At 32.3% G+C, this 25,012-nt stretch overlaps 1 protein-coding gene across 3 annotated transcripts in view; it reads right to left on the bottom strand.

The window, feature by feature from the left end:
* Nucleotides 1-324: 324 nt before the first annotated feature.
* LOC127708933 (TBC1 domain family member 2B-like) overlaps nucleotides 325-25,012 on the bottom strand; it is a 39,795-nt gene continuing 15,107 nt past the window's right edge. For 2 of the 3 annotated variants that reach the window (XM_052214127.1, XM_052214144.1), the window contains exons 6-18: nucleotides 21,187-21,418; nucleotides 20,833-20,939; nucleotides 18,830-18,915; nucleotides 17,640-17,745; nucleotides 16,617-16,743; nucleotides 14,277-14,422; nucleotides 12,267-12,375; nucleotides 11,249-11,380; nucleotides 9,869-10,006; nucleotides 7,589-7,765; nucleotides 7,266-7,400; nucleotides 5,928-6,005; nucleotides 325-5,483 (exon numbers count right to left, since the gene is read on the bottom strand). In XM_052214127.1, coding sequence (XP_052070087.1) covers nucleotides 5,388-5,483; nucleotides 5,928-6,005; nucleotides 7,266-7,400; nucleotides 7,589-7,765; nucleotides 9,869-10,006; nucleotides 11,249-11,380; nucleotides 12,267-12,375; nucleotides 14,277-14,422; nucleotides 16,617-16,743; nucleotides 17,640-17,745; nucleotides 18,830-18,915; nucleotides 20,833-20,939; nucleotides 21,187-21,418 — 1,669 coding nt within the window. In that variant the 3' untranslated portion in view covers nucleotides 325-5,387. The remainder of the gene's footprint in view (nucleotides 5,484-5,927; nucleotides 6,006-7,265; nucleotides 7,401-7,588; nucleotides 7,766-9,868; nucleotides 10,007-11,248; nucleotides 11,381-12,266; nucleotides 12,376-14,276; nucleotides 14,423-16,616; nucleotides 16,744-17,639; nucleotides 17,746-18,829; nucleotides 18,916-20,832; nucleotides 20,940-21,186; nucleotides 21,419-25,012) is intronic. The other variant, XR_007985437.1, reaches the window with a different exon arrangement.

Below are 25,012 nucleotides of genomic sequence, written 5' to 3'. Positions count from 1 at the left end.
GAGAATAGACATCTCATCTGCAGCTGGATTGTGCAAGGTCTGCATCAAGGGGATAGCCCACTTGCTAGGAGAGTAGCAGGGCTGAATGTCTTAGGGACATAACTAAGCCATTAAAATAATTTACCTATACCTATACAACTAAATAAAATACACTTGTATAAGTATCTTACAATTTTACTTATATAAGTATATCAAAGGAACAGTGCTTCTACAGCTGCTGCCAGTATTTGACAATGAGATAAAGGGACCAATACAGTCCCAGAGTGTCAACACTTATTATAATAAATGTTAAATCAATACACATGCATTATAAATAATATGAAGAAAAAAATACACATGACTTTAATGGCAAGGTTTAATCAGTATGCTACACATTTGTAATTGGCTGATTTTGGGTTCATAATTTTTTTTCAAATTATGTTAACATGTAATTTAGTGAACACAAGGATTTGTATTTGTCTTACTATACAATTCCTTGGTGAACAGTATTAGAAATGCATTATTTTATAAAAATACAATTAGGTTAATGAAAATTGGTCAACAACAAACCATAACATATAACACTTTAACATAAACATGCAAATTAACAAAACTTAGAATTCAAAGAGTCTTTGCTTATCTGAATCCTCCATTGACACACAAAAAATTTCAGCATTAGTTAAATCACAAGCATTTCTCTTTAACCTTAATTATTACACTGAAATGATAACAATTGTATTATTAAATATTTTTTTAAAAGACATACCGGTACTGTAAACCAACTGATATTCTCAGATACTTTTTATCACATTTACAGTAGTCCTTTTTAGCCTATTTTGCCGTGATTTAATTTCTAACTTTGTGTATTCATACCAGAAAAGATCCAACTTTGACTTTCCCGTGACATTTAATGTTTGTGAAATTTAATACCTCAAAGGATATTAAACACTTGGGAAAATTAGTTGGTTTAGAGTAATGTGTCTCTAGGGATTGATGTCTTCATTAAACATAGGTTGCTTGTCAAAAAATCACCATGGAGAAATTCATTCATCATACATCATTGTTGAAGTATATTGTTCAGTCTTTTCGTTTTTGCAAAACACTTTATCTAATGAAAGATATTCAGAACAATGTTACCATAATGCATTACCATTTCTAAATAAATAAAGAAACTAATGGATTGATGGACATCTCTGCAACAGAATATAAAATATTAAAGACCTTTACTTTAAAGATTTATTTGAATGTTGTTGTACTGCTAAATGGATGAGATAACAAAAAATGTTGTCCATATTACACCATGCCCTATTTGCACTATCCTACTTCTATGTCAGTGAACTGCGAAATCTGGGTCAAAATCGTAATTTGTCATATAATTTAACTAGAGGCTCTCAAGAGCCTGTGTCGCTCACCTGACTCTACTTTGGTTTTAGAAATCATGTAAAGATAGATAAAAATCATAACAGATACCCAAATAATGATTGAGGCCAAATTTTGATTAATATTGGTCCTGTTATTTAATAAAATATCCTGGTGGCCATCTTGAACAGTAAATCGGCAACAAAGTAGCAACACTTGGTCAGCACTTCATAAGGAACATTCATGCCATGTTTGGTTTCATTCCATTCAGTGGTACTCTAAAAGAAGACATTTGTATGTATTTCCCATAGGGTCCTATGTTAAACTAAGCCCCCCCCCCCCCTAGCGGCCATCTTGGATGATGGATCGACTGCAAAGTAACAACACTTGGTCAGCAACTCATAAGGAACATTCATGCCATGTTTGGTTCAATTCCATTCAGTGGTTCTCTAAAAGAAGACAATTGTATGTATTTCCCATAGGGTCCTATGTTAAACTAAGTCCCCCGCTGTCGGCCATCTTGGATGATGGATCGGCTGCAAAGTAACAACACTTGGTCAACATCTCATAAGGAACATTCATGCCATGTTTGGTTCCATTCCATTTATTGGTTCTCTAAAAGAAGACATTTTTATGTATTTCCCAAAGGGTCCTATGTAAAACTAAGTCCCCCGCTGGGGGCCATCTTGGATGATGGATCAGCTACAAAGTAACAACACTTGGTCAGCATCTCATAAGGAAGATTCATGCCATGTTTGGTTTCATTCCATTCAGTGGTTCACTAAAAGAAGACATTTGTATGTATTTCCCATAGGGTCCTTTGTTAAACTAAGTCCCCCGCTGGCGGCCATCTTGGATGATGGACCGACTGCAAAGTAACAACACTTGGTCAGCATCTCATACGGAACATTCATGCCATGTTTGGTTCCATTCCATTCAGTGGTTCTCTAAAAGAAGACATTTTTATGTATTTCCCATAGGGTCCTATGTTAAACTAAGTCCCCGGCTGGCGGCCATCTTGGATGATGGATCGGCTACAAAGTAACAACACTTGGTCAACACCTCATAAGGAACATTCATGCCATGTTTGGTTTCATTCCATTCAGTGGTTCTCTAAAAGAAGACATTTGTATGTATTTCCCATAGGGTCCTATGTTAAACTAAGTTCCCCGATGGCGGCCATCTTGGATGATGGATCGGCTACAAAGTAACAACACATGGTCAGCACCTCATAAGGAACATTCATGCCATGTTTGGCTTTATTCCATTCAGTGGTTCTCTAAAAGAAGTCATTTGTATGCATTTCCCATAGGGTCCTATGTTAAACTAAGTCCCCCGCTGGCGGCCATCTTGGATGATGGATCGGCTACAAAGTAACAACACTTGGTGAGCACCTCATAAGGAACATTCATGCCATGTTTGGTTTTATTCCATTCAGTGGTTCACTAAAAGAAGTCATTTGTATGCATTTCCCATAGGGTCCTATGTTAAACTAAGTCCCCCGCTGGCGGCCATCTTGGATGATGGATCGGCTACAAAGTAACAACACTTGGTCAGCACCTCATAAGGAACATTCATGCCATGTTTGGTTTCATTCCATTCAGTGGTTCTCTAGAAGAAGTTCAAAATGTAAAAAGTTAACGCCGACGACGGACGACGGACGACGGACGCCAAGTGATGAGAAAAGCTCACTTGGCCCTTTGGGCCAGGTGAGCTAAAAAGTAAACTTGACAATGAACAAGTTGATGGGACCAAAACTTCATGGTATAAACTATCTTAAAACTCGAACCAGAGAATGTACTTATTTCCCAATATCCCATTTCTATTTTCAGAGAACCATGTAAAACTGTGATTTGGCCTTTAATTTAAGAAATTCACATCATATGAAAAGGTGTACTTAAGCTTTAAGTTGACGTGACCACACCTTCATTATAAACTACTGTAACCAAAAACTATATCCTGATATGGGACGGACTGACTAATGCACAGACCACAATGCCACTCTACTATCTCAGTCAGAGCAAACAAATCTGATTAAATTGTTGGTGTGGAAGTTGTTTTGTTTCCAGTATGAACCATCTTAACTTTATTATAAGGTTTTCTGTAACCTTAAAGTTATTCTTTGATGGACCCTACAACATGGCTGATGATGTGTATAGTGGAAAAAAGTATAACCTTAATCAATGACTGATGATGTTCACAGCGGAAAAGAGTAAAACAGATATCAACTGACGGCAATAACTCAACAGACTCTTCAGTAAGGAGATAATAAAATTGATTCAACTATTTTTTACTGTCATTGTCCTTTTTACTTAAAAATATACATACATAACACTATAAATATTACCTACCTTCAATTTAAGAGTGCCATTTAAAGCAAACACTATTCAAGGATATGCTTTTTTGTTTGAGTATTGTAAATAGAGTTTAACAGAAAATGATAACACCATTTTGAACACAGTAACCTAAAAGTTATTTTGCTTTTTTGTTTGAGTATTGTAAATTGAATTTAACAGAAAATGATAGCACCATTTTGAACATTGTAACAAATACAAATACATGAATAGAAATCATTAATAAATCAAAAATTTATCATCATTAATTCATATACACAAAAACAGGTATAAATATTGTAAAATAATTTTATAGTAGAAAAATATAAATATATCTATTGCACTAATAACACTTCATTTCACACATTCAGTCAAATAAACTATCTCTACAGATATACCTCAATTCAACAGCATAACTTAAAACTTTCTATAATAGTCACAAAAAGTGAAATCAGATTTTCCATTAATAACTAAATTCAAACGGAGACTCTCTACCATTTAAAGTCTTACAAAATACTATTTTACAATAAATCAATTCTGCTTAATATGAGGCTTCATTAATTATTGTTGGCACAAACTTTCGTGGATTTGATAAAAATCATATTATTATAGGTAATTTATTTTGTAGTTTTGACAAATTCTGCATACAAGTCTATAGAAAATTAGCATTTTGTTGAACACTACAAATGGAATTCACCTATTCCCATGAAATCCACAAAAATAATAGTTAAACCACAGTATTGAATAATTTTAATCCAGAAATTATTGCAATATTTTTATTAATGAGAAAAATTCATCTGTTTCAGGTTCCCAATAATAAAACCTTGCATTTATAATATATGTAGTGCTTTTCCTTCATAACACTTTTGTAATCACATAAGTTAAATTTTGCATTTTTGCCAGAGGTCAAGGATTCGCAATAATAAATGCACACATTAATTTCAGAATTTACAGTATACAAAAATGCATATCAAATTTTCAGTAATCTTTTTAATACATAACAAAAACAATTTAAGTCAACAATATATAATTCTATGCACAAAACAAAATTATAGTCAACAATACTATAAATTAGATAGAATAGGAATGATTAACATGTGTTTATTCATTTACAATATTTCCTTTGATTTTAACTCAGACTAGAAATCTTTAACCAATATTCTTGTAACTGGACATTCATTTAAATTCATCTAGAGCTATGTACAAAATAGGAAGACCATCTCTGCAACCGTGTTTCAAATAGTATGTGACTTCCAGGTAGATCTGAAATCACTCACAAGGTAACTCAACATTATAAAATTACAGACTTAAATATCCAACATCATGCATCTTATGTATTAAAGAATGACTGTTAATACAAAATAAATAACAAATTATGGACAGTAAGACTGATGAATAGAAAAACAGATGTCATTGCACAGTACAACCTACTCCTTGAGTTGGTTATAATTATTCTCCCTAACCATTTCATGATTTCACTTTAATCACTTAGGTTCATGCAACTAAAAAACAGGTTAAAAAAAAATTCTGCAAAAACAAAATAAATGCTGTTTTTGAATGTACAAATAATTATATAATTTGTTCATTAGAAAAAAATATTGCACAATGGTTTTACTGAACAGTTATTGCATGATACAAATACTGAACAGTAATGGATAAAACCAGAATTACAATGAAAACCAATACTGTATATATGACTGTAGATCACTGGATAAATCACTGATCATCTCCACTACTATCATCATGATCTCCACCACTCCTCTGGTTGTCTCGTAAATTCCCTCTCATTCTATCCAGTTCAGCAAGTTCATTCTAAAACATAACATAAAGAAAATAAATAACTGACATGTCAGCAATTAAGGGCTCCATTTGTTTGTGTGAGGTACAGAAACAAATTATTAATACTCATGCAAGCAAAGCAATTCATGTTCATAAGGTATCAATTTTCTAAAATTTTGAGACAGGAATAAAATTTCTTTGAAATCATAGACAAACAACAGATGATTCTCAAAATTTGTGATTATATTATCTCACATTGTTAAGTTTGTCATAATCAATGAGGTGATGTATCAATAGTTTACAGATACCTATCAAAACTCAACACAAGAAGCAAAAAGAAGTAAAATATTTGCAAGATTCCTCTCACAACCTAAAGTTGAGAAAAAGTAATTTCACATACTTAATTCCCCTGTATCAACTTTTATGCAACAGACCTCAACATAACTAACAGTTTAGCTGGTATATTTTGTTAGTTACCTTAACATGCTGCAGATGGAATTGTCTTCTGGTGCTTATCATCCTCATTGGAAATGGATTGATCCAATTGAAGGCAAGCTGAAATAAAGAATTACCGTACTAAATTATTATGCAATTCTTACATATAAAATGTATGATATATTCTTTTATGTCTATGCATCTCTTGTTATTTCCCTCATCTGGATTAAATGGAGGAGGGTTGATGCTCAAGAAACTAGGTAAATCCAGCAAAATGTTCATGAGCCTGTCCCAAGTCAGTCAACTTGTCAGTGATTGTCTTTAGTTTGATCTTGTATTTATTTTTATCTTAATTTTTTTTTTCATTTAAGAAATTTGTGTTCATGGCAGATCTTTCATTGTCTCATTAAATATAAATTCATTCACAACTGGTATGCGACCTTGACCTTTGAATTCCTACCCAAAAATCAATAGAGGTCTTGTACTCTTGGATGGTTATTCTCAAGCTTATTTTGATGAAGGTTGTACATTCAGAGTAAACGATATCATATGGAAACCAAAATAATGCCCCTGTATCAATCTATTGATAGTTCCAGCGACCTTGTCCTTTGATCCATTGAACAAAAAATCAACGTGAGGCTTCCTCTTCTAATGGAGCAGTATGAAATCAAATTTTGTCAAATTATTGTTAATGGTTTAAAAGATATTCAGAATAAAAATGTGCCCTAATTTGAGCCAATCAATTGCAGCTGTGACTTTGACCTATGATATTGTCACTGCAAAATTAGTAGGGTCTTCTTCAAATCAAGTTTAGTAACAGTTGTACATATAGTTTAAAGAATAACATCCTGAAACCAAAACTTTCTCCAAATTTCAGTCTGTGACCTTGATCTTTGACATATTGACAAAAATCAATAGCATTCCTCCTCTTCATATTGGCATTAAAATCAGATTTGGTAAGATATTCATCATGGCTCACAAAAAATTTCCTACAGAAAGCAAAATGTTGCAGTGTGGACTGCTTTCTTCAAATTATCAGCCCTAGCAGACTTTGTCGCATCTCAGGTAATAACACATTTCTGAGGTTTAAAGTTTTTGGGTTTCTAACTTTACAGAAATTAGTTGGTGTATCAAATGGAAAAGTGCAAGTATGATTTCCAAATACTAAAGAAAATGCTTTAACATTTGTTTCTGGTAAAGTTTTGACCTTATATGCTCCTATACTTTTGAGGGAAAATGTCTAATAACACTGATGATGAAAGGTAAGATGATGAATTTATTGTACCATTTTTTCCTCCTTATTTTTGTCCCATTTTTTCAGTCTATGATATTTCTTAAATGGATTTATTTGTATGAATATTAGATTTTAAAACTTGGTACCTGACATATCTGTTTTGGGTTGTTCATTTTATCTCCCATTACTCTCATGAAATGGTTCAATTGTAGGGCAGTTGTTTTATCCAAAATATCTTCTTCAACACACTTAAAGAAGGCAACAGCAAACCTGAACAAAACCTAAAAGTAAACAACTATCTTTATCAACAATCTTTATAAAACCAAGTATATAAGTATGAAGATTTATACAAAAATGTAATCTTTGTGAATGATATGGATCAATTTACACATCAGTAAACTGTGTAAAAATGTGATTAATCCTAAAATCTATGTTTTTTGTTGTTATTTCTATGTATTAAACTACTTACTTTGCTCCCTTCGTATAAGAATGAGTCCCATATCCTTAGGAATGTACCAGTTGGAATATTATCTATAAATATTGTCAGGAACCAGTTGAATGTAAACAAGGAAATATCAACATCTAACTGTTCAAAGTGATTATATAGTCTGGGTAGCTTATCATGGAGCAAGTCTTTAAGCACCCTCTGCAATATAGAAATAAAATTATTTGTATCTAATAGACACAAAAGTTTCTTCTACTAAAAGACACAATCATATGAACAAAGTGTGCTGACAATTTGGCAAATTCTGGGGAAAAATACAAAGCCACATAAACCATCAAAAATAGGACATAATCTGATCTATTGCTCACAAGATATTGTCCTGACAAAAATCCAATCCCAAAATTTCAGTATCAACTGACTCAAAAATTAATTAGGGTCTTGTTCTTTCCAAAAGACATTCTCTACTTTAGTTTTGTGAACTTCTGGCATATGGTTTAAAAGATATTATATTGAAACCAAAATTGTTTGCCCAAATTTCAGTTTATCAATTGCTGCTGTAACATTGACCTTTGATGAGTTTCCTTCAAATCAATAGGGGTCTTTGGCATTATCAAGCAAGTTTAGTAAAAGATGGACTCATGGTTCAAAAGATGACATCAGGAAACAAAATATTTTTCATTTCCTGTCTTTCAATAGCTGATGTGATCATCCCCTTGGCCATGCTGACCTCACAATTAATAGGGGTCTTGCCTATCACATGTGGCATGATGGAACCAAGTTTGAAACTAGATGTGTCAGAATGACACAAATGGCCCTACTCGCAAAAAAAGCTTGAAGCCCATCCTAAGGAGTGGAAATTTGAGAATGAAAGTCTGTATAACTGTTATTTTCACAAAATTTTCAAAAGTCAAAGTCCAAAGCCAGTAATTTTGTCACAAATCAAAGGGGCAGAACCATACATAAACTTGATCTGTAACTCATCATAGAAGAATCACTTACTAAAAATCAGCTCAATATATGAAGGCGTTTAGAAAAATAGTCTGTATTACTGTTATTTTCACATAATTTTCAAAGTCCAAAGCCCATAATTTTTGCAAAAATCAGTGGAGAGGAACCAAACATACACTCGATCTACAAATAATCATAGTAGACCCACATACTAAAAATCAGCTCAATATGTGAAGGCGTTTAGAAAAAAAAGTCTGTATAAATGTGATTTTCACAAAATTTTCAATTTGAAAGTCCAAAACCCGTAATTTCGGCAAAAATAAATGGAGCTGAACCAAACCTAAACTTGATGTGCAACTCATCATAGTAGCCTCACATATTAAAAATCAGCTCAATATATGAAAGCATTTAGAAAAAAAGTCTGTATAACTGTTCGTTGTGGAATGACAGAATGACGGAAAAGGGTAAAACTATATGGCCCCGCCCACTTGGTGGTGGGGCCATAAAAAGTTGGATAAGTGTTTTTATACATTACATATTGAGAATATTTCCCAAATTTTACTCTATCAATAGATGTGGTTACATTGAACTTTGTTCTACTGACCCACAAAATAAAGACATGATTTTGAAAGGGACTTCCTGAAGCTACTCCACAGAAATTTGATCTGATTTCACTGTGATTAAAAATCAGCTCAATATATGAAAGCATTTAGAAAAAAGTCTGTATAACTGTTCGTTGTGGAATGACGGAAAAGGGTAAAACTCTATGGTCCCAACCACTTGGTGGTGGGGCCATAAAAAGTTGGATAAGTGTTTTTATACATTACTTATTGAGAATATTTTCCAAATTTTACTCTATCAATAGATGTGGTTACATTGAATTTTGTTCTATTGACCCACAAAATAAAGACATGATTTTGAAAGGGACTTCCTGAAGCTACTCCACAGAAATTTGATCTGATTTCACTGTGATTTTTCCAACATTTTGAAATCAGAAATTCAGTCAGTTGTTTTGAAAACAGGAAGGGTTACCCCTATGGTAGATATGATTTTGAGAGGACTATTTATTCAGCTTAACATTTTCAGAAAAGAAAGAAAAGTTTCTGACAGTCAGAAGCTACTGTGACCATCTTGGATAACAAGATGAAAGATAAAGAGTTTTATAAAAGGCATTACCCAAGAATTATCTTACTAGTTTCATTCGATGTGCTTAGTGGTTTTAAAGATTACCAGAAAACAAAAATCTGGACAGGTTACAGATGGACCATCTTGAAAATGATCAACAATGGACAAAGAGATATAAATAGTTGTTACTGGTCAATTAGATCAGGTGAGGTAAAATACTGTAGAACTTACCTGATCAACCTGAGCAGCCAATAAAGTTTTACTGTAGTAATCCCTCGGCATCAGAAAATCAACAATAGCTACAAGATTCCAGAATGCCTCCTCTTCTGGTAGAAATAATAAACTGATTGCTGCTAATCTGTTTAAACCCTAGCAAGAATAGAATGAATAATCATATGATCTTTATATAATGTTTTACTTAAAGAACATCAAGAACTATGGTTCTAGTAATATTATTATTAAGTAGTTCCTATTATTGTGTAAATTTTTTTTAATGTGAATTGACCACATGTAACATATTAAACACTTACCTCAAATTCAGTTATTTTTACATAATGAAGGGCATAACATAAGAATACACAGTGATATATACCAACATCAAAGATGATAAGTGTTTGATAGTCTCTATGAATATCTCCAAATTTCAAATAAGTTTGTCATGTTTTACTTAAATTATTGAAAAAAAAACCTCAAATCACTTATGGTATATTCAGCACCAGCATAATCAAGGAGAATAACTCAGAAATGACACCATTTCAAAATATTTAATCAAAATTGTTCATGGATAAAATATGCTTTTAAGCAGTGATTTGCTGTATTATTTAAATGCAGTACAGTGATGTTAAAGTTCAAAAGTAGCAAAAATTGGTTGTGCAATTAAAAAATATTTTTCAAATCATAATTTCTTATGAAGTGAAATCAAAGCAGTTGAATCTTATTGCATTTAAGTTTAAATAATAAAATAATCAAATTAGGTGAAAACCTCACTTTAAGATCACAATTTTTTTCTTTCTGTTCGATATTTGAGAAAAAAACATATTTAATGTTTTATATAACATTTTATTTCTTCTGTTTTAATAATGTTTTATGCAAGTCATAAACAGTATCTGATTCTTTTCATATACTAGATATATGTATAAATGCTCTTTTTCCATATAATATCTGATAGCACCACAAGTTTACTTGCTGATTCTCATCCACATTTATCCCAAAGGGATCATCTTGAATATAACAATTTAGATTTTTCAGTATCTGAAAATTAATTTTATCTACATTTTTGTACATTCATACATGTTTGCATTAATATCTTATCTCTGTTAACCCAATCAAGACTGCTTTGAAACAACAGAATATATAGCGGTAAGTAACTATTGAAGGGGAGTTACTTTTATACAGAAGAAACCTCACAGAAACTAGAATACCTTTAGTTATTCTAATTGTCAGCAGGTTTTTCACAAGTTTCTAAAAAAAACAAAAAATTCTCCCAACTGCTGCAATTTTTTTGTATCAGGTGTAAGAAAATCTACACAAATCTAATTTTTTGTGACCTAAGATGTCTCAATACCAAAGCACAAAGTTCATTACTACATTATATAACATTGGTTTTCTTACCTGACAATAACCAATCATTGGATTATGCACACTATAACTTAACAAAACATTCCGTAATTTCTCTATGCCTTCATTTTCAATACTCTCGTAATGTCTGTTGTTTGGTAATGTTCTTAGAAGATCAAGTTCTATCTGGAAGAAAAGATAAAAACAATGGTTCAAGATTTCGTGAGAATTTGGTTGTTAAATATGGTTTAACAAACTTACTTTACATTTTTTATTTTCATGGTTCTTAAATTTACTGGTAAAGGAAACTGAAGTGCCAAGGGTAAACCAATAATCAATCTTCAATTAGTAGTAGATCACCACTATAGCATACTAGGAGATCCAATGGACATTAATGGATGGAGAATTACCTGTCGCCAATAGGATAGGGTGATCTTTAAAGGTAGATTATAACTGGCTACAAAGACTATTCACTCACAGAAGCTATCAAACAAGTCTGTGAAAAAGCAAAATCAAACAAGAATTTTTTAGAAAATCCCAAAAGTGATGAAAATCGGTTACTTGGTAAAGCGATGTACAAAGATTAGTGTGTTATTGACATAAACAAACGTAGCTCCTCTTCTTCTGTTTAAGATACAAAAGGCAGTACAATTTATCTGTTAAAATATCAAGTGACAAAGCAGTTTTATCAAACTTTATTTTATTCCAAGGATTTGCAACTACAATCTACTGCACATGCAGAATTGTCCATTTCAATCACAAAGACCATTTTTTTTGCTAAAAGATTAACCTAAATAATGAGGTAAAATAAATTTTCGAAATATACTAGTAAACCGTCTTGCTACTACACACAGTATAAGACTTTTTTTCATGCAGTCTTCCTTTCACAAGTTAGTGCAGGATATTTTGTATTCACAAACTTTTGTCTCTACCAGACAAAAATTAAACAAAAACAATGTCTTCTTTGAAAAGTGGAAGGCATGAGTGACCTTTAAGGGATGATACATTTCTTAGCATGTGAACCAAATATAAAACCATTGATGAAAAAGTTTAATATAAACAAATAACACACCTGTTTTGTTTCTGGACTAAGGGAGGCATTCTTTGTTTTATTAGCCAACTCTTTATAATAATGTGGTCCAAGTTTGTCTCTGATCTCTCCTACATAAAAATTCACACAACTGAAACATAGAAGTCAAGTTCTCCCATTACAAGATGCATCTCTATACCTCTCAGTATATCGTTAAAAATACTTCATTTCAAATATTGATAAAAAAGTCTTTGTCAATTAAACTGTTTAAAAAAAAAGCATGATTGTTACACAATTGTTCCAGATAGAGGTGTAAGTTATAACGATTAATGTATTGCAATATTACAGGAAAATATCAGCAGCACCTTACGATATAAAAATATTTTAAAATACTGTTCATATGAAAGTGGCATTCTTTCTATTGTAAATCAAACTGTGAAATATATGACTGTGGTTCCTATGCGTTTCTGTTTACCCTCCAATTCCCCTAATTATAATTCTTAACAACTGATTTCCCTTTTATGTCATATGCAATGGTTTTCAGGAAATGAAATTCATTTTAATATGTCATCTAAAAAAAGAAAATAATAAAATAAAATACTAGTGTATGAAAGTGTATAAAAAATAGAGTGCCAATTCCCTCCCCAGACAATTTTAAGTCGATCAGTTCCTCATAGAATGCCAAAGCTTGTGAAAATATATTCTCAACAGTGAAGAGATACAGATAGACACTAGGTCTTCTTTAGACAACTTTATGCTCACTTTTTATTGTGAAAAGCAACAACACCACTTAGTGTTACAGCTTCTATCCCACAAAGAAATAACTCAAAACAGCCAAGCAAGGCTCATTACAGTTACAAAAAGGACTGTTCATATGACATTTCAACATAACGAATATCCTTATATTGATGTCATTTTTGTTATTAAGTCATTCATTAATCAAAATCATTGTCTTAAATAAATTTTAAATGGTATCAGATAAATGTGTTTATGTGTCAATATTTATATAAGGAAAAAGGCTAAAGCCAAATATTCCTACTAAAGAAAAATAAGATCTTCCAAGTATCTTACTATTTTTCCTACACAATAAAAAAGCACCAGAATCATGCAATTAAAAAACAAAGAAAGGCTCAAAAGATCATAATCAGTAGAGGATAGAAAGAAGAAGAAATATGACACATTTTCCAGAGAAAAAAAAACCTGCATGCAAAACACCTCAATAATATAGAACCACTTCAAAATCTTGCCTCAGACATAAATTCCGATGAAGATTTTCAAAAGTTAGCAGCTATGTAAAAGATTAACCACACATTCTAAGTGTTCGCATGACTTTTTTTTTGTACCTAAGAAACCTTTGATTTTTGCCAGGGCATTGGTCAGAGCAAAGTTGTGTTCATATTTTACAGGTTTACCATAGGCTTGTATGAAAAATTTGTTAAAAACCCTTCAAGTATCCACAAAAATACAATCATCCATTAATCAACAAAAAATAGTACCTTAAATAAATGCATCCTCAGTACTTTTTGATAAAAAAAACATGAACTCCACAATTAATTAAATTTGTTACGGTAAATGAATCTGATAAAATATATCTTAATAAATAGAGAATGTGTCCATGGGATACAGATAATGCCCCCGCTTGCATATAACATTATAAAGGGACATAACTAGAGAACTGTAAAAGTGATGCCACCCAAATTTGAAGTTGATGTGTGGTAATAAGCATTGTGTATAAGTTTCGTAATATTTGGTTAAAGAAAACTAAAGTTAGAGAACGGAAACGAAAAATTCAGCAATTTTTCCATTAATAAAGGGGCATAACTCGAGAACGGTAGAAATGACGAAACCTAAATTCGAACTTGATCTGTGTTTTGTGGTAATAAGCATTGTGTATAAGTTCATAAAATTTGCTTGAGGCAAAATAAAGTTAGAAACGGAAACCAATTTTTGGACATACGGACAGACAAGGGTGACACTTTTAATGCCCCCTTCGCCTAGCAGCAGGGTTATAATAAAAATGTCGTATATTTTGTAATCAATGAAGAGTATTACCCTTTCCATATTTGTTCTCTGTATTCATTTGGAATTCCCATTCTTATCAAAGTCTTCAACTCTGAAGATCTTGTGAGTGGTTTTACACCTAAACCAACCATAAAGTTCTCCCATCTCAGTTTAAAAGACTGGATTTCCTCTGCATCCTGTAATACAGAAATCAGTTTGTTTTTTAACACACAAACATATTTCTGTCTCATTTCCTTGATAGTTATTAAATAAGCAGTTACAATGAAGACTAGAAATAAAAAATTATACATTTTTAAGATTAGGTTTTTGTCCAGTGCTTGTAGAGATAAGTGTTTTGAATTAATACACAGATATCTCTTCTTTTCCATTTGATCATTCTGAATCTAAAATACTCAGGTTTTCATTCATACACTTTTTTATGAAAGGATGTACATGTATCTATCTATGGCAGTCAGCAGGGTTTAAGAACATTCGTTGTTCAACCTGTTAGTCAAATGCGTTTTGTTTTAATATACTTTTTCACTTTGTTGGTCTTTTGGAAAATGTTGTTTGTGCTGTATTTAGACCCCTCTACCAAGAAATTTGTTTTGCATGCACACGTATAAAAATTGCAGTTTTTATCCAACGCAATCATAAGGTTTGAACGTTGTTTTCAATTTAGACTTATTTATATTTTTTCGTTTGGGCTTGTATTATATTTGCCTTCGGGTTTATATGATCTGTTCATCCTATTTTGACTCTTCAAAATTCAAGAGTCTATCCTAAATTGAGGTAAATCATATGGCCTTCCAAATACTGTTCGTTTCCTAACATCACTGAAGAGACATTAATCGTCGAAATCCGGATATGGTGTACAAATTTTTGCACCTCATTTTTGCGGTATACCATCTTTTCCGCAATATTATTGTTTTCTGTTTGGTATTAAATTAATAATAAAGATCCATTTTGTTACATCTTGTGATCCGTTTATTTGGCAATTGCCAATGGCAGTCAGCAGGGTTTAAGAACATCTGTTGTTCGACCTGTTAGTCAAATGCTTTTTGTTTAAATATACTTTTTCACTTTGTTGGTCTTTTGGAAAATGTTGTTTGTGCTGTATTTAGACCCCTCTACCAAGAAATTTGTTATGCATGCACACGTATAAAAATTGCAGTTTTTATCCAACGCAATCATAGGTTTGAATGTTGTTTTCAATTTAGACTTATTTATATTTTTTCGTTTGGGCTTGTATTATATTTGCCTTCGGGTTTATATGATCCATTCATCCTATTTTGACTCTTCAAAATTCAAGAGTCTATCCTAAATTGAGGTAAATTATATGGCCTTCCAAATACCGTTTCGATTCCTAACATCACTGAAGAGACATTAATTGTCGAAATCCTGATATGGTGTACAAATTTTTGCACCTCATTTTTACGGTATACCATCTTTTCCGCAAGTTTATTGTTTTCTGTTTGGTATTAAATTAATAATAAAGATCCATTTTGTTATATCTTGTAATCTGTTTATTTGGCAATCGCCAATGGCAGTCAGCAGGGTTTAAGAACATCTGTTGTTCGACCTGTTAGTCAAATGCGTTTTGTTTAAAGTCTAAATTGAAAACAACGTTCAAACCTATGATTGCGTTGGATAAACTGGATTCGAACTCATGCTACTGAGATATTATGGCACCAATACCCGGCGCTAGACCACTCGACCACCTAGGCACGACAAAAATCAAGCTTTCAATGGCCGGGTGTTACCTTTCCTCGTCAGTTTTTATCTAGCTTCGTTACACAGTACATGATATATAAGGCATGAAGATGGAATATTACAGATCAGCTGAATTATCTATCGTAGTGGATCTTACAAATTAATGTAGGATGCAGTCACAGAAATAATTATATTATAAGTATGTCTGAACAAGTGACAACTCTAAGACAGATTTTATCCATTTGATCACCAGTGATGGTGATTTAAATTAAATAATTTATAACAAGAATGTGTCCATAGTACACTGATGCCCCACTCACACTATCATTTTCTATGTTCAGTGGACCGTGAAATTGGGGTCAAAACTCTAATTTGACATTAAAATTAGAAAGATCATATCATAGGGAACACGTGTACTAAGTTTCAAGTTGTTTGGACTTCAACTTCATCAAAAACTACCTTGACCAAAAACTTTAACCTGAAGCGTGACAGACAGACGAACGAACGGACGAACAGACGGACGGATGAACAGACGAACGAACAGATGGATGAACAGACAAACGAATGGACGGATGAACAGACAGAAAAACATAATGCCCCTAGGTGGGGCATAAAAGCACAGATTTTCAGAAAATGAAAGAAAAAAAAAATACATTCAAATTTACTGCAAAATAATACCTTTATTTTATTATTTATTTCCTCTGAATGTCTTTCTAATTGTTCAGCTTTGACTGCTAAAGGATCTATTTCCTCTTCATCCTCTCCATATCTCTTTACAAATCCATACCGATCATATTCCTGTCCACTACAAAACAAAAAGCAAGATGATATGTCATGGTCATGATAATATCTACAAACATATAATGATTTCAAAAATATATGATTTTAATTAAGATTTATATTCTTAATTAATTGTATCTTCAAAATGTCTTGGAATCAAATATATTACAATTATCATATAAGACAAAATAAATAAACTGACTTCGTCTTTATTTTTGTTAAAACTAATGCTGATTAGATTTGGTAAATGGAGCTAAATATGTCTGGTGTTAATATGTTCATTGCTTAATTGACATCAGATTTTTTTTTAACAAGCATTGTGCTGAAGTCGTAAAAACAAAGTTTTATGGAATTCTAATATACATGTAATACACGTGATTTTTTGTTTCATCATAGCTCCATATAAAGAAGGGGAAAATGTATATCTGTTGATGTTAATACCATTTACATGGACAGCTAAATTCAATATTTTTTCTGAAAATGTGTACCTGTAGATGTATCTACAATTTTACATGGGCATGAACCTGAAAAATAATATTGTTTCCTTAAGTGCACAATTAATCCTATCAACTCTGTTAGAACAAGAATGTGTCCATAGTACACGGACGCCCCACTCACACTAACATTTTCTATGTTCAGTGGACCGTGAAATTGAGGTCAAAACTCTAATTTGGCATTAAAGTTAGAAAGATCATATCATAGGGAACATGTGTACTAAGTTTCAAGTTGATTGGACTTCAACTTCATCAAAAACTACCTTGACCAAAAACTTTAACCTGAAGCGGGACAGACAGACAAACGTAAGGACGAACAGACGGAAGGATGAACAGACGAACGAACGGACGGACGCACAGACAGAAAAACATAATGCCCCTAGGTGGGGTATAATATCAATGAGCCCAAGTCAATAATATACAGTACCTTGATGTCAGCTGGAATTCAATACTTTCTGGTTCATCGTTTTCAAAAGCCATAGCTTCTTTCAACAATTGGCTAACAACATCATCTGGCTGATTTACTTCCTCACCTTAAAATGATAACAAATACACCAAGTCGATATAATATCATTAGTTACACAGTGTGCTAGTGACCTAAAATGATATAAAGGGTCAGTTAATTCCATATGGGGCAAGAGAGAGTTACCTTTTTTGTCTAAAAGCTTGAAAAATTATAATTATGTATGTTAACAATGTACTGTGAAAGTACTTTTATTCGTGGGGTACCAATTTTCATGGTTTTCATGGATGGCTTTATCCACGAATTTAAGTGTCCAACAAAATATTACAACTGTTGTCAAAATCAAGACATGGAAAGATCCCCCTGTAGGTTTGACTACATGGATACAAACCACGAACATTGATACTGTAAATTCAGAAATTATTGCGATTTTTGAAGAATGAACAAAATTGTGAGTTTAATTATTGCGATCATAGGAAAAGTGTAACATACAGATACACGTATCAGATATGAGAAGTTCTTATTATTACAACACTTAAGGAGTCGCATTATTCGCATTAAAGAAAACCTCGAAATAATTTCTGAATTTACAGTACCCAAGAATAAAAGTACTTTGACAGTATGTTAATTTGAGAACAACACCATGTTGTTTTTTCAAAGGAACTTAACTATACTGACATCTGTGTCCAGAATGGCCAGTGAACTAATGCAACAAATGTTTGAAAGAGAAGCACATGTTTCCAGATACTGTCCTGAACAGATGCATATAAACCCCTCAACCATTTATAATTTTTATGCTTTTACGAGATTTACATAATCAGTGTTCAATACAATGAAACCAGATAACATCAGGTTTTGATAAATACCAGTCTTTCTTTATATCCTGATGTAACACAAATAAAAAAGCTTTCTAAAACAAAAATTTATACTAAGAAATAGAATCAAATAGATATGAAATCTAATACGATCAAACAATAAACAAAAAGTATGATCTATATAATATAAATTTTTCATTAATAACACCGACCCTAGATGGAAAGTTGGGCATAAAGACCTTTATTTCAAAAACTGACTTATGAGAAGCTATAATGATCAAATTAAAATTACTAAAATCATTTTGTCATTTAAGGAATGTTAAATAAAATATTACTAACCTTGTCTGGGTTTCTTTATTTCTTTAAACAAGACTAAATATTTGCTTCTTGTTTGGAAATACTGAGCTTCTAATTTTGCATTACTCCTATAAACATGCAAATGAAATTTTACCTGCATTAGTATCATTTATACGAAAGATAAAACTGTTACTATAAATATATTTCTCATCCTTTTAGCAGTAAAAAAAAAAAACCCAAAACAGCAACTTCATGGACTTAACTACATTATGCAGTACATGTATATTGCAAAGGATATCACATATCAAGTATGAAATCAAATGAAAACTTTACACTGAGCAATATCATTTCCTTGTTTCCAATGGAGCAATACAAAAATTACCAAATTTTCTTGAAATGATATACTGTAAATGTGTTTATTTTCGTTGGTACCAATTTTTCTGCACTGAGCACCAGTTGTGTTTTTTTTTGTAGATATTTGATTTCGTGGATTTTCCAAAAAATCTGAATACAAGCCTATAGAAAATTGGTACTTTTTTGAACATCTAAATTCCTGGTTTACCTTTTCCTATGAAATCCACAAAGATTGATACCACAGGAAAATGAATGAATCCACAATAATCAAATACAAATATAACACCATACAAATAAATTGGTTTTGCACACATTCAGCATCTAATCAGAAATATAAACATTTGAGTGAAAATATCAGTATTGGAAGCATGACCTTTGAAGGGAGCAGCATCATCAATAGAACAAAGTAAACATTTAAGTTGTAAGATGAATATCAAAATAATAATTTTCTTAAGTATATGTCTATTTAAAATGGATCATAAATTAAACAAGAGTGCATACGCTGAAATGTCTCACCTGCTTATTTTTTAATCATAATTGAAGAATAATGATGAGGTCAAGGTCAAATGAACCCTGCCAGTCAGACATGTACACCTTACAATCATTTTATACACCAAATACAGTTGACCTACTGCTTATAGCATCTGCTTAACTGACAAAACCATGAAAACTTAACATTGACCAATGATCCATGAAAATGAGGTAAGGTCAGATGAACCTTGCCAGACAGACATGTACACCTTACAATCATTCCATACACCAAATATAGTGACCCTATTGCTTATAGTACCTGAGAAAGACCAAACCACAAAAACAAAACATTGTTCAATGAACCATGAAATTAAAGTCAAGGTCAGATGAAACCTGCCAGCCGGACATGTACACCTCACAATCATTCTAAACACCAAATATAGTTGACCTATTGCTTATAGTATTTGAGATACGGACTTGACCACCAAACTTTAACCTTAATCCCTGGTCCATGAAATGAGGTAGAGGTCAGGTGAACCCTGTCTGAGACATGTAGACGTTGCAAGGAACCCATATAACAAATATAGTTGTCTTATTACTCATAATATGTGAGAAATTCACATGACAAAAAAATCTATAATTTTTTTCGAGCAGTCGCTGAACCATGAAAATGAGGTAAATGACAATGGACACCGTCTCTGCTGCCACCACCGGATTGTTATACCTATGTCTTACATTCTGCTACTTTCTTCGCAGGCGAGATAAAAACCTAATGATTATAGGGATGTGATGGTGATGAAGAAAAAGCCAGATGATTTAAAATAAAGTCAGTTCCTCAAGACATTCATTGTCAAGGAGACAAACAACAAAACATTAACCAAACAGAAATAAACTTTAGCCTTTAATTCAGTGGTTTTTGTTTGCTGCTGTAACGGTATATCATATTTGTTTTTTCGTTTGTTGTTTTGTACATAGATCAAGCTGTCAGTTTTCGTGTTTGAATTGTTTTACATTTGTCATTTCTGGGCCTTTTATAGCTTACTATGTGGTATGGGCTTTGCACATTGTTGTAGGTCGTATGGCGACCTATAGTTATTAACTTCTACGTCATTTGGTCTCTGGTGGAGAGTTGTCTCATTGGCAATCATACCACATCTTCTTATTTATATATCAAGACTTTATCACAAGAAACAATTAATTAATAATTACAAATAACTTACATCATAAGAGCTTTTTCATTGGCTTGATCATTTTGCCTGAGGTAGTTGAGTTCTAAAATTTCTTTGGTTAAAAATTTGTTTTGTAGTTCATATGCTTGACACATATCCTGCAAAAATGTAAAATAAAAAGTTTTTATTATTTGAAGCATGGGAAGCAACTGGCAATGCTATAATTGATTCATATTAAGTGCATCAAAATCAGATATTAATGGGGAGGAGGCCAAAGATTGGGTTGCATTTGACCAAAATGTGTTTTCCCTTACTTTCTTAGGTGAAAAATTTCTCAAACTGTACCATTTCTACAAAACTGAACTTCCTGATGTTTCCCTCCATATACAATATGTATAACCATACCTTTAATCTAGCTAACTCCAGAGTATCTGAGACAACAATAACAGACTGTCTTGTATTCTCTGAATTTTTGACATCATCACTGTTTTGAGTGTTAGTTTGATTATTATTCATTTCTTTCTCCAATGCTGTGATTTCATTGGTCAGTTGAATGATTGTATCATCTTTGGCTTTTAACATATCTTGATACATAGTCACTTGTTCTGACAGTTCTCTTGTTTCTCCATCAATTGACCTGTAATACCAAATAAAACATTTTCATCTATCAATTTGAAACGATCGAGGCCTTTATCGATGTATTTTTTCTGTTTTACAGATGTTCCTCTGGAAACTTTGTTATAAGTAATGCTATTATATCTGTTCCTGTTGGAAAAAATATTCTTTTACCTTTATTCCAGTAGAAACAGATACTGTAATCCTTCTTCTAGTGGAAATAATATTCCAGAATATTTCTTTCATTTGAAACTAATATAAAGGAACATCTATTCCATGACACCTCTACAAGCAAAAATCTCAAAATAAACAAAAATCAAATCAGTCATGTTACATTTATCTTTCTCTTCATTTATCTTTAATATGTGATAACTAATGATAATATTTTTTAGAGTACTTCTATAGTTATTGGTAAAATTTCTAAATATATTTTTCCACACAAAATTCTTATGAGGAAGCCAATTCTATTTCCGAACTTGACAAAGGACAAGGTACGATAAGGGGCATTTTTGGCCCCCTCTCCAAATATGTTTATATTCATATTATTGATAGCCTTTGAATAGAAACTTGAAAAAATAATGATTTTTTTATGTTCCGGTGAATGGATGGTTGCCTAGCAACGGATTCATAAAATAGCTATTTTATCACTTTTAAATGGCTAAAACTGTGCAAATTAACACAATTCCTTACTGGATTGATTGTGTAAGTATAACTTGAAGTTAAGAATGAGAAGTCACTTTAATTTCAGTTTACTAAATGCTTAGCAACAACCTAGCAACACAAGTATTGCATAGCAATGGTACATATTTTTTTTATTTTTGCCATCTGAGGTATACATACAGCAAATGTTTGAAGACTAAGCTTCCATAAATGGTATTTCAGTCTTGTATGATATTGTCGTCATCATTTTTCTTTTATGAAGTTCGTATTGAGCTTAGCAACACAAATGTTGACGAGCAACAACCAAATATAATTAAATTAAAGACAACTACAAAATTGAATGTATTTGTTATTTTATTGTACAGATAAGAATAAAAGCAAATAAGAGTGGTGTATGATGATAATAACTATCAGTGAGAAATGAAAGCAATTCATATTTTAGTTGTTTATGTTTCCCAACTGCTTAGCAACAAAAATAGTGCTTAGCAACGGTTGAATAAAGGGCTTTTTATTATCTCAATTTTGAATTTCTCAATTTAAAAAATATAAAACGTCATATTTTTATTACTGCTTTTTTTTACAAAGTTATTCAAGCATAACAACACAAATGGTGCTTAGCAACTGCCAACATGTTTAAATTAAAGACAATTACAAATGACATTACTCGACAAAATAGATTGCATGAATACAAATCCGATTGTCAGATCTGTGTAAAAAAAAACTAGCAGAAGCATACAGTACAGTAGTAGCAAGCTTAGTAGTTATCAACCACTTAGCAAGTGAACTAGTGATAAGGAGCGGTTCAAATGGGCTTTCTTTTATTTGAAATATGAATTTTGATTAAAAGTGTTCATTTTGTTTACTTCCGATTTCATTCATACAATGGTACATACAAGCATTGGTATTTATCTATGTCATGAACATTCCCATACATTCACTTTCATATAAACTTTTAATATTCCATCCAATAGAATTGGTGATGTTTTTTCTTTACATTAACAACTTCAACAATTTATTATGTTGCAAAGAAAAGCTTTTAAATGGCACTCATGGTAGTACAATTTACACAATGAATAAATTAGCAGATGTAAAAAACACAAAGCGTTTAAAATACTATTGAACATTCCATATTTGATACACTAGTTTTCTGTTTGTGTTAGAAATAAGTGTTACTTGTAACATGTAATTGTTTATAAAGTGTTATCCTTCATTGTGAATGTCAGTTTACATATGAATCAGTAACTGTAAGTAATTTTGAAAAATACTGAACGTTAATCTAATTCAAATATTCAGGGAAACTCATACTTATTCATTATGTATAATGTAGTTAGATAAGATATTCAAATAAAAAGTCGACATATGGAAAGAATATCAATAAATGTGTTATAACTTGATAGAACAAACAACGACCGAGTCACTCTTCCTCAATAACATTGTCACTGTCAGAACCAGAATCTGTTTCCAAAGGAATATCTTTAGCATTTACGATATGTTCAGTATATCTACAAGTCCCAATTGTTTCTGATTGCCAACGACTATGTCCAAGGTACCATATCGTTGATGCGATGTGGGCACAGCATCCGACTACACGGGCACCAACTTTACATGTACAGTACCAACCTGTAATGTCATCAGTGCTGTACTCAATCCATAGACTGTAGGCTTTCGATGACGAGTGTCTTGATGATAACTTAACACGGAGTAAGTTTGGTCGGTCCTTGCATATTTGAAGTGTGTAATTGTCATCGTTTATGTGACTCTCCGTATACCGTGGAGCAAGCTTCAGCTGATACATCCCCATGGAAATGTCTCTGATTTCTTGTGAGGTCAACTTTGGAAAGTCTAACACGTTATCAACACCATTTACTACGGTATACACCGCTTTCTTTCGAATTAGATTGTTATCTTCCACAATTTGTTGAACATGATTGACTTGTCTTGATCTTTGAAGCATTTGTTCACCGATCTCGTTATTTCCAAAATCGTTTATCAAGGGAGCACGAAAACAATTGATGAGGCACACACTATCCTTACAAAATCTCCAATGTGTGGTACATAGTGGTTAGAAATAACCTTATTGAAAAAACGCCATTGCTTGATACGGCCATTCGCGCTTTCTACCACCTACCTTACTTTAGTTATCAGCCGAGATGTGTAATCCTCCTCTGTGGGGTGTTGTTTCATTCCTTTCTTTATATAAAACGGCATCTCTACCTTTAAATTCATATTTTCTAAGAATTTTTTAGCGTCTCTGAATCCTCTATCCACCACAAGAACATCATTCTCCTGAACCCAATTTTTAATGTCCTCAGCATTTGTCTCAAATAAATGTTTTGTAATTGAAGCATCATTATTATGATAATCAGCAAAGTAAGGACCCATGACATTCAAAATGTAGCCATCTGCTCCAACAGTTAACATAGGTTTGACTAAAGGTCTTCCTTTATGCATGCTATATGTCATCTTTTGAAATTGGTGAAACGAGCTTTTTTGTATATACAAGTAAGTACCATCTAGAACAAGGATAGCTGTACCATCATTGTCATTTGCAAATAACGTTTTGGCTGTTGGTGTTGTATGCTTTTGAGAAAATTCTTGATGAGTAATGTGATTAAAGCCTAAAAAAGAGGGCACGAAGCTCTGCATCAATGATTCTCTTGTTGAATGAACAGCTCGTCGTATTTGGTGAGATTTTAAGGAGAAGAGAGTGCTTAGAATAGAATTTGATAAGCCTGTGCGAAGCTTTACGAGAAGAATGGCAAGACATGTCCTTACTGAACGCACCTCAGAGTTTCGTAGGTCCTTTACGTGCAAAGCAACTGCATCAAATTGTTCTCGTGTTAGACCAGTCAAATTAACGTAGTCATCATCTGAAAGTGAGGACGAAATATCAAAATTAAGCTTGCCAGTATCTTTTATGACTGCCCGAGTTCTTTCCAACAGCTCTGATATGTCA

Source organism: Mytilus californianus, unplaced genomic scaffold, assembly GCF_021869535.1.
Source record: "Mytilus californianus isolate M0D057914Y unplaced genomic scaffold, xbMytCali1.0.p SCAF_1, whole genome shotgun sequence".
NCBI lineage: Eukaryota > Metazoa > Mollusca > Bivalvia > Mytilida > Mytilidae > Mytilus > Mytilus californianus.
Note: the sequence above shows the minus strand (reverse complement) of the source record. Positions and strands in the feature narration are given on the sequence as shown.